Source organism: Pteropus alecto, unplaced genomic scaffold, assembly GCF_000325575.1.
Source record: "Pteropus alecto unplaced genomic scaffold, ASM32557v1 scaffold45, whole genome shotgun sequence".
Lineage (NCBI taxonomy): Eukaryota > Metazoa > Chordata > Mammalia > Chiroptera > Pteropodidae > Pteropus > Pteropus alecto.
In genome coordinates, this window is record NW_006442491.1 from 16,006,352 (window position 1) to 16,017,006 (window position 10,655).

Below are 10,655 nucleotides of genomic sequence, written 5' to 3' on the forward strand. Positions count from 1 at the left end.
AAATTGTCTTTGCCCTTCCCCTTTCCCTTTCCTCCAATCTGGAGCTTTGGGCTCCAGCATAGGACAGCCTGGAGTAGCAGCTAGCACCCTGAGCAAGCAGGAGTCTAGGGGGTTGAGAACTGTGGGTTCTTATGTAATTGTCCATCTGTCCATCTCTGTCTGTCCACTTGTCATGACTCTGGGCCTGTTCTTCATACCAGAGATTTCCAGTGGGCCTGGCTGAGCCCTGCCCTGGGTAGGGTAACCCCAAAGCAGCCATTTTCTCTAAAGCTGAGCTGGCAGCTCTGTGTCCCCCAGAGAGAAGGTTCCCCCAATATCCGTGAATGTAATTTGAGAGCCAGAGAAGCTCTTGCAACCCTTGTTCCAGCTTTCAGGCCTTCCTCATTCTGTGACTTGTCCATGGTACCACCCTTGACCTGTTGATAGCCCATCTAAGAGGGGAGAGTGTTTTTTGTTTTGTTTTGTTTTGTTTTGTTTGCTGGATGTACATTTTTCAAATCTACCTTGTGAGTCTCTCTGGATGTGGAGGACAGCAAGCTCCCATTAGTCTGCTCTCTGGAAATCCCTGGGGACCTGGCTGACCTGAGAGTGGGGGAGGGGGAAGGCAGAAGAAGGGAAGGAGGAGGGAGGCCCCTTCAACCCTTGAGCTGTATTCTAAAAAGGCTAAAGTCCCTGGGGCCCACCCTGAAGGCCATTCCTGGCTGTTCCAGGATTGGCCTGAAGTGCCTTTCCACTAGTGCTGCCCTGAAAATGCTGTTGCTTCCGAAACCAGGCCTTTGGGAGTTTGCTCTTTGCAAAGGTAGGGGTGGAGTGGGGAGCATTGTCACAGCTTCAGGCACCAACTGCACCAAACCCTCTGACGAAGAGGCCACTGCTTTCCACAGATAAGGAAACTGAGGCACAGAGATATGAAGTAACTTGCTTGTGCAGCATGAATTTGAACCAGGACTACTGGGCTCCTGACCATGTCCCTGCTGGCTCTGGAGGGCTGTGCAGCTTGGGCCACACTCAGAACTTGGCTGGCACAGGAGGCAGCCTGGGGTTTCGAGGGGGTCTAGTGGTTTCCTGTGGACACCGCTGTAGCAGGAGACTTGACATCCTCTCCTCCTGATTCTGATGAGGAATTGTGTGGATGAGAATCTGGCTTCCAGGGGAGAGTGACTGATAGGGCTTTCTGCTGCAAGAAAAGAAGCTTGCTTTTTCTAGCCTCCTCTGGGCCGCTGAAGTCACTTCTCTCTCCCTCTGCTTGCTCTGTCCTGAGCTCTGGGCAGCGCATGAGATATAGGTCCTGCCCTCTGAGCTTTCCATCTCAAGGCTAGCAGAGGCAGGTCACCAGCTGCCTGTGGCAAGGCTAGAAGAATGCCTAGTGGGAGGCCACACTCTGAGATGGGGGAGGGGTGTGCTCTCCCCGGTAGACGTTGGCTAAGGGTTGGGTGGGGCTTTCCTCTTCCTGAGAGCATCCGGTAAGAGAAGGAGAGTCACTCTCACGAGTGTCTAGGGGGCCCAGCCAAGGCCTGTGCTTGGGCTCCCCTTAATTTTGTCTTTCATTCATTTAACAAATATGGACTGAACAGAGGTGCTCCCTGCCAGGTGCTAGGCTGGGTGCTGGGGACACAGGGTTTGGCAAAAACAGTCATTGCTCTTGTAAGGTGGGGATCATAGATATCAAATGATCCCAGAAATGAGAAAGGGGATCCTCTTTAAAGATTTTTCAGGCCTCTGCTGGGATGGGCAGGAGTAGGGTGCAGTTGTGCTACCCTAAGAAAAGTTCTTGGGCTGAAACCAAGGTGTGGATGAGGGAACAGGATTTTTCTGGGCAGAGGGGATGGCCTAGGTGAGGGCCATCAGGCAGTGGGTTTTGGGGGAATACAGGGAGGAGCCCTGCATGTACTGGATCAGGGTGTTTTGTGAAGAGTCCCCAGAAGCCTTTGCTCATTAGCCTTTGGTTAAGAGTTTCACCTGGGCCTCCAGGAAGTGTCCTGGGAGATGGGGGTAACTTGTGGACATTGGGTAGACATTCCCCCATGGCTGCAGACACGTGCCTGGAGCAGCCTCTTCAAAAGGCGAGAAGAGTACCTGGTACCCTTGTGTTTGGCCATTTTTTTCACATGCTCTGAGTCCACAGCTTTAGAGGGTGGCTGGAGTGGGTGGGGGTGGGGGCAGGGCTCTCTTTAAAGGCCAGGCTCCCTGGGGACAAGCCGGGCATCCCAGGGCTAAGGGGCTGCCCTTCTGCAGTTGACCCCAGAGTGGCTCTGGTCAGAGATGAGTGGGGGCATAGTTCCCCTCCGTGCACCTTGGGCTGGATGGGGCCTGAGAGTTAGCCTCCAATGGAAGTGGGTGGAGAGTTGTGGGGTGCGGTGGGAGTATGCTGGCCTGGGGCTGTTCCTGCCCTGGCTGCTTCTGCATTCCTGAGACCCAAGCCTTGCCTTTCCCTGCACCTCCCTACTCCTCTTTCTACCAGGGGGCTCCTGGCACCCAAGCTGATCACCCTGCCCATGAGGAAGGGCTTGGGCCTGGGTGGGCCTCTCCCACTAGGAGTGGGGAGGGAGGTGAGTCCTGCTCCCAGGGCAGCTCAGTTCCCAGGGCAGCTCAGCATCCAAGAGACCTTGGGGTCATGTCCCCCAATGGCCTAGCCCCTCACTATGGAGCCACCATCCTGTGGTTTCTCTTCCTGGACTAGCCGAGGTCATTCATGGGTCACTCATCTCTAATACTTCAGTGTGTATGTCCGAAAAATAGGACATACTTTTTTACAGAATATAATTTCATCATCTCACCAAACAAGATCAGCTCTTATTTCTTAATGTTATTTAAGATCCAGTCCCATTTACATTTCCCAGTTATCTCCCAAATGTATTTTTTATGGGTAGTTAGAAACCCCTTACCCCATTTATTTTTCTTCTTGCAACGGATGTAGTGGAAAAAACCAGGTCACTTGTCCCATAGAGTATCCTTCCTTCTTGGTCTCATTATGTGTTAATCTAGAACAGGGTTGGCAAACTTTTTCTGTGAAGGGCCAGATAGTAAATATTTTAGACTTTGCAGGCTGTGTGGTCTCTGGCAACTACTCAAACTTGTTTTGCTTTAGTGCAAAAGCGGTTTTAAATAACATGTAAACAAACGGGTGCTGTTGTGTTCCAATAAAACTTTACAAAAAACAGGCAGCAGCCCCACAGTCTGCTTTTTTGCTCATCCCCTATCTAAAATAACCTCCCCTTTCTTTTTCTTCCTGCGGTTTGGAAAAAAAAATAAAACAGGTCAGTTGTCCTTCAGAATATCCTGCTATCTGGGTTTGTCTCATTGCTTTCTCATGAAGTCATTTAAGTTGTTCCACTAACATCTGTGTTTTCAGTAAACTGGAAGTTGGAGTTAGGGGCTTGATTAGATCCAGGTTAGATACTTTGGGCAGGTGCAGTGCCCTTGTCAGTGGTACTGTGACTTGGTGCTGCCTCACATCAAGGAGGCATCAATCAGTGTGTCAGTTTCCACTGTGAGGGGCGATTGACCCATGTATGACTGGATGATGTCACACCCCTCCATTGCAAACTTGTGTCATTCCCCTTAACCTTAGGTCATCTGTCGGTGTCACTGGGCATCTGTCTGTGACCATCCACTTCTGTCAGCCTTTCCTTCCTGGTTCAGCATCCACTGACTCATTGCCTCCATCCAGCATTTGTTTCTTTGGGGGTTGCAGTATTACTTGGCATTTGGTCATTCTTTTGTTATTTAATAGTGAGAATTCTTCTGTAAAGAAGAGCTTTCTTTTTGACCACCAGAGCAATTTCATTACAGAAAAGGCCTTGAGACAGGCTGCATTATTTCTATTATTGCCAATTTTCAGAGTAGAGTTAGGGCATTGCTACCGTCAGTGGTGACAAATGAGGGTTTGGGTTTGTTTTGCTTTCTTTTTTTCTAATCTCTGTGAATGCTCCAATTTTATGTATTCCATCTGTTTTCATCAGTTGCACTCATTATTCTTTTTGATGCTGAGATGGTCCCAGCTCAGCCCATTGGGCACCAGCTCACATAGGCTTCCTGGGGATGTTTCCCTCTGCCCCTGCCCTGAGGCAGCCTACTCTTGGGGAGCTGAGCTGGGGAGGCAACCCACTCCACAGGTGTCTGTTCTGTATATGGCCCTGACCAATCACTTGGAAGGAAAGCTCCAAAGATGTGTTATCTTACGTGGGGCCCATTCTTGCTTCCCTCTAAGCATACTGTTGACTCTGACCTGGACCAAGCTGTACTGGGTGTGTGACCTTAATAATTTGGCCTCTGGCTGTAGGAGGGTATAGCCCTTTGGGGTCACTAGCTCCAGAATTGGTTCCTGGAAAGTGCCAAAGAAGTCCCCTCCTTTTTAGACCGCCCTTCCCACCAGCCTCAGGTGGGCCAGGCATATGAGTCCTGTGCTGGCACTTTGGCACCCAGAAGCTGCAGCTCAGCGCATGCTGGCCAGGCCCTGGGTCAGCAGGGTGTCAGGCAGGGGTGAGGGCTCTTGGTGAATGTGGGATGTAGGTGGAGGAGTGTGGGGTAGAAGCCCCCTGTGCTAGAGGCACCACTTGGGCTGCTGAGAGCAGCAAGGGTTTGAGTCCTTCCTAAAGGGAGATCTCTGCACTCGGGCCATGGGTGGCCCTGACCCATACCTTCCCCACTCCCCACCCTTCAGGCTCCTGCTGGTGTCCTTGGAGGATGGGAGGCTGCTGAGCTTGAGTGGCGTGGTCTGGCAGGAGCTGCGTGTCTCACCCTGTGGCAGGGAGGGTGTCCATGGCTGCATCCAACAAAGGTGAGTGCCTTCCTGGCCTGGCAGGGTTTCCAGGGTCTTCCGGCAGGCCCTGGTGGGGTGGGTGTTGTCACATGTGGGGCCTGCATTGGCTGTTTGTGTGTGGGTGGGTGTATCTGAATGTGAGTACAAATTACATCAATAATTGCACCAGTGTTTACATTAGGTCCTAGGGCATACCCAAGTCCTAGCAGGGAAACTGGGGGACCCCTGCTGGCTCCTTGGTGTGCTGCTGTATGGAGGTGCCTGTATTTCAACCTCCTGTTCCACTTAGGGGGTTGGGGAGCGTGAGGGTCTTGGATGAGCACTGAGATTGGCGACATGGGTAGAACCACAGCAGGCTGTAGAAAGGAATTTGAGTTTTATTCAGAGTCCAGAATGGCTCATAGAGGGTTTTAGGCAAGGGTGGTCCCGTGAGATTTGAGGGTTAGGTCTGGGGCATTCAGCAGGGAATGTGGAAGTGCCAGGCTGGCTCTCCTCGGCCTCCACTGAATGTCTAAGAACCCAGACCAGAGCTAGCCCAGGCCCTCCCACCTAAAGGACTTTGAGCAGAGCTCTTAGGAGGCCTAGGGGCTATGGGGGGCAGAGAGGACTGGGGTCATGCTTTTGGCAAGATGGATGTCCCTCAGCCCAGGCCCTCAACCCAGCTCCTGATTCTCTGCCTGTCTCAACCCCTGCCTCCTGGCTCTGGAGAACCTGACCTGGCTGGGGACAGCTAAGGGCCTTTTTTGTGAAAGGTTAAGCAGAGGAGGGGAGGGAGTCTCTGGGAGGGTTCCAGGAGGCTCCCCTGGGTTCTTCCATTTTTCCTGCCAGTGATCAGTGATGTTAAGGGCAGCTGCAACCTTTCCTAGGTGGGTGGGCTCAGTGTGGGTTTTGGCCCTTGTATGTTTCTCCCACCTCCAAGCAAGTCCCATAGAGCCCGTTCCTGTCCTTGCCCCCGCCCCCAACCCTTACCAGGTCAAGGTCATCAGGAGGTGCAGCAGGGGCCTCAGGCACAGAAGACAAAGTCGCAGAGATGGGGAGGGTGGTCCTGTGGAGGAGATCACTGGGCACAGATCTCGAGGCCTGTGCTGAGTTCTGTACCACGTGGCGCTGGGTGAGAGTCTGGAGGACTGTCTCTTTTTTATTCTCTCTAAGTGAGGGGTCATATTAGCCAATTCCTGACTCCTCCCAACACCCATTCTCAGAGTGGGTATTTGTTTGTGGGAGGATTGGGCCTCAAGCCTCATGATCCCCAGTGTCTAGTAGGATGTGGCCTAGCCTTGCAACGAGCCCAGCCTGTAGGTCCTCGGTGATGTCAAGGGCCCAAGGGGGAGTTGCCTGTGGATAGAAGAAGCCTGATACCCTGGAACCCTCTCCCACTCTCTTCCTAGGCAACAAGCCCAGAGTCCGGAATATCCGCTTTGCGGCAGGCCATGATGCAGAAGGCTCCCAGAGCCATGTCCACTTTGATGAGAAGCTGCATGACTCGGTGGTCATGGTCACCCAGGAGAGTGACAGCAGCTTTTTGGTCAAGGTATGTGCACATGTACCCCCAACATCAGCCTTACTTCCTCCACCCTCGGCCCACCTTCCCCCCGCCCCCGCTGCCCCCGCCCGCTTCAGCCTTGTCTGGCTTCCTGGGACTATTTGTTCCATTTCTTCTAACCTGGCTGTATAAGCATATCTTTATCCCTCTCTGGGCCTTAGTTTCCCCATCTGTAAAGTGGAAGGTGGTGACATTACAATGAGATAAGTGCTTTTAGAATATTACTCAGTAAGTAGAGCAGAGCCCAGTGGAGCCGTTGTTATCCTCTGTTGTCATCAGCATCTCCCCAACAAATAGCAATGGAAGGTGGTTGTCAGGCTGGGGTTCCACAGGCCTGGGTTCATCTCAAGCTTCCTCTTCTCTGAAATTAAAAACAGTTCACACCCATAGAGTTGGTGCAAGAATGAAATGGAAGACTGTATGTCACACAGGCATGAGGCTTATTGTACTGATAACAAGGTGTGATTTTATTTACCTTCTTTGCCAAACCTCTGATTCACTCCCGAGTTTTTTGCTTGGTAAAGCATCCCTCTCTCCTGTTGGTCACACCTTATACAACCTCCAGTGTGACTTCTCCAGCTGCTGGGACACTGTCAGATCCCGCATTCTCTTGGGAGGGGCAGGAAGACATCTCTGGAGGGTATGGATTGGGGGAGACAGGAAGTGAGGCCCTCAGGTTGGACAATAAACTAGGGTTCCAGAGTTGAGCAAGAGTGCCGGGGTTGGGGGACAGTGCATCTGGTCCATTGAGACCACCCTGAGGGGGGCCCCAGATTCACCCCCATTTCTGCCCAATTCAAAATTCCTTGCCCTTTCTCCTACAGCTGACAACTTCTCTAAGGGAATAAACAGAATGAAGCAAAACTTTAAAAGCTCCCTCTCCCTTCCTCCCCATCGCAAAATCCATTCATGTCTATTAGAGAAAAATTGGAAGAGAAAACTAAAAAGAAATTTAAAAGTACCCATAATTATACTATCCAGAAATAACCATGGTTAGTATTTTGATATGTGTCATTCCAGCATTTTTTTTAAGCTTTGTTTCCAAAAACAAAGAACTGGTATCACAGTGTAACACTTTTTTTTGCTTGCTTCTGTTGTGAACCATCTCCTGCCTCTGTCAGTAAATAATTTTCCACAAGAGTTTACAACTTCCTGGTGTTCTACTATGTATATCATTAATTTAGTTGGTTCCCTCTTCCTAGTGTTACGGCTGTTTCTATTTTTTGCTGTTATAAATAGGGCAGTGATGAGTATTTTTTGCACATCTCTGAGTATTTCCCCTGGAAAATTCTGTAAGTGGTGCAGCAAAGTCACAGGGTCACTGTTGGCAGGTTCAGCCAGAAAGCTCTGTTCAGAGGTATGCACTCCACCTGCAGAGTGTAAGAGCCATAGGGACTGAGCTTTATCACGCAGCGACATCAACCTGATCCCATTGAAAGGCTCAGTGCAGCCAATCCCAACTGGCCCCCAGGGGTAGGGCCACCCAGCTCCTGAAACAAGCAAGAAAGTGTGCACATGAGCTGTGGGTACAGCATGCACCCTAGTCAGCCACCCTGGCTTATGACCCTTCGCACAACTGGAGTTTCCAAGTATGGCACCTATCCCAGAAGGCATCAGTTGCCAAGCACTGTGTATGAACAACAGAAATTGCTTGGGCCGTTGGACACAGTGAGTAGGCAGGCAGGCAGGCATCCATGTTCAGAGGCCAGCAGGGAAGGCAGGAGCCTGGGTTCAATGGCTAGTGCCAGGACTGTGGGCCAGCTCTGGATGAACACAATTGGTCTAGTGTCTGTGTTTCTAATTCTATCCCATGCAATCTGTGTTGCCCTATGTCTCCACATGGGTGACTGGAGAACCATTGTCCCTCACCACTGGCCGTTGGCCCTGGGCAAGTGCTCGTAGTGGTAGGGACAGTTCATGGGAATTTTAAGCCTCCCCTTCTAGGCAGTGCTGGTGCCTTGCTGTGTACAACTCATGGCAGGAGTGGCCAAGAGGTCTATAGCCAGTCATTTCCTGGCTTCCATATCCTAGTCTATAAAATGGGCCACCAAGGAGCAATAGGGCCTGTGAGACAGATGCTGAGGAGTATGCTGGCTGAGCCATGGAGGTGAGGTCCTCAGAAAGACCCTGGAGCCCCTGGGTTGGTGGTGTGGACCAGCTGGAGTAGTGGTGGAAATTAAGACCCCTGGGATCCCCAAAGAAGCAGATGCAGAGGCCTACAGGGTCATAGATGGCACGACCTGGGCAGGCCTTTGGAAAGGCCGTTAGGTGAAGGTGCCTCCTTCCCCAACCCTTCCTGCTGCAGGTTGGCTTCCTGAAGATCCTGCACAGATATGAGATTACCTTCACTCTGCCCTCGGTGCACAAACTGAGCAAGGACATCCGAGAGGCACCTGTTCCCAGCCTGCACCTCAAGCTCCTCAGCATCATGCCTGTCCTGGAAGGTGCGTCCTCTGTTCAGGGTGCTGGATGCCTGACCTCCTCCAGCATGGCCTGGGCGTGAGTGGGAGTGAGAGCATGGGGTGCTCCCTTCTCCCCATTTAGACTGGATGAGCAGCTCAGCAGTTGGGGACATGATGCTTACAGTGTGGCAACCTGGCGGGTCTATGCCCCAGGCATCACTCCCTGGGCTCACACTGCTGGCCTATGTCTGCCTGTCGCCTGATAGTTTTCTCAGTGGGATGATGAGAGCCACTGAGGAACTGGCTCTGGACCTCCAGCCCTCCCTCTTTCCTGTCCCTCAAGAAAAACTGGGGCCTCGGGAACTCTAGGCAGCTAGCTCCCACCTAGAACCTACCATTCCTGGGCTTTGGGCTGGGGGTCGCTTCTTACTCTGCTAGTTTCAGCTCCCATGCCCTCCAGAGGCTGGGGTGTCCATTTCACCATGTATTGAAACCCCAGCTTCAGTTTCATGTCCCCCCACCTCCTCACGACCTTGCCCTTAAGTGGACTGAGCAAACCCCCTTAGGCATTTGCCTCTTGCCACCTGAGCTGCTTAAGGCCTGCCCTGCCCTTTCCCCATTACCCCCTCTTCCTGCCTGCCTTTTTGGTGAATCAGCAGGCCCTCTTCCTGGAAGCCTGAGTTGGACCCTTGGAGCCATAATGGGCGGCCCACAGGCCAGAGGCTTGTAGAGCTCACTGAAGAATGAGAAGTTTCCAAGGCCCCAGCCCTGGGGGTATGGGTCCTGGCCATCTTTGCTCCTTTGGAGGAGGAAGGCAGTCTTGGTGGTGGGTGAGGGCGAGTGAGTGCTAGGGCGTAGGGGTAAGAGGCCATGGAGGTGCTGATTGCCCGGACAGGTTACAGCGTCAAGTGTGAGTACACAGCGCACAAGGAAGGCGTCCTCAAGGAAGAGATGCTGCTAGCCTGTGAAGCTGGTGCTGGCACCTGTGTGCGTGTGGTGGTGCAGGCACGAGTCATGGGTGAGAGCATGAGGCGCACATCTGGCTAGAGGAGGGAGGCACCCACTTGGCCAAAAAGGGGTTTCTGCCTTCCTTCAGTCTGAAAAAGGGATCCTTGCCCTGGCTGGGGTTCCCCACCTCCTTGGTGGGTGTTTTTCTCCCCACCCACTACTAGAGCCTGGAGGGAAAGGGGAGGGGTCCCCTTGGAGTGGGTGGGACCAGGGGTCCAGCCTAACATACTGATTTGTAGCCTGCCTTGCAGACCGGCACCATGGCACACCCATGCTCCTGGATGGTGTCAAGTGTGTGGGTGCCGAGCTAGAATACGACTCGGAACACAGCGACTGGCATGGCTTCGACTGAGGCCCACGCCCCAGCCCACCTCGGGGCCCCTCAGCCTTAATCTCCACCTCATCTCCCCAAATGCTGCGTGATGGTGTGGCTTCCTCATCCTTCCCCAGGGTGGGCGTGGGGCTAGAGTGTCCAGGGGCTTCCAAGCCAAGGCCTCTCCTACATCTCACCTCTGCCTTCATTAGTACCACCTCCCTGCCTCTCCTGCATCCTCCTCTTCCCAATTCCTCCTCGTGTGCCTCAGTCTCCTGCCAGAAGAAATGGGTTGAGCCCCCAAGGAGGCTATCTGAGGGGGAAGAGGGAGGACCTGGGGTGGGTTCTTACCGCCCCCCCCCCCTGCAAGCCATAGGATCTCTAGCCAGGGCCTGGGAGAGGAGGGGGCTGGCTCTGTGATGCCATTGTCCTCACTACTGCTGCTGCTTTCATTTTAGCCACCTCTGATGCCCCTTCCCTCTCCCACTGCTGTCCATGGTGAGTAGGAGGGAGGTGCAGTTCCCAGTCCCTACTCCCCCAGATGTGTGTTACTTGGTTTTTAATGACTGGTTGGGATAAATCCCTAAAGAAATAAACTTTCAGTTGGATACCAGAGACCAGCGGGAT

At 52.7% G+C, this 10,655-nt stretch overlaps 1 protein-coding gene across 6 annotated transcripts in view; it reads left to right on the forward strand.

The window, feature by feature from the left end:
• Positions 1 to 10,638, forward strand: part of CUNH20orf27 (chromosome unknown C20orf27 homolog) — a 12,420-nt gene extending 1,782 nt beyond the window's left edge. For 5 of the 6 annotated variants that reach the window (XM_025039919.1, XM_025039920.1, XM_025039917.1 and 2 more), the window contains exons 2-6: positions 4,664 to 4,780; positions 6,151 to 6,293; positions 8,611 to 8,749; positions 9,603 to 9,725; positions 9,955 to 10,638. In XM_025039919.1, the coding sequence (XP_024895687.1) occupies positions 4,762 to 4,780; positions 6,151 to 6,293; positions 8,611 to 8,749; positions 9,603 to 9,725; positions 9,955 to 10,067 (537 nt within the window). In that variant the 5' untranslated portion in view covers positions 4,664 to 4,761 and the 3' untranslated portion in view covers positions 10,068 to 10,638. The remainder of the gene's footprint in view (positions 1 to 4,663; positions 4,781 to 6,150; positions 6,294 to 8,610; positions 8,750 to 9,602; positions 9,726 to 9,954) is intronic. The other variant, XM_006921634.3, reaches the window with a different exon arrangement.
• The last annotated feature ends 17 nt before the right edge of the window (positions 10,639 to 10,655 follow it).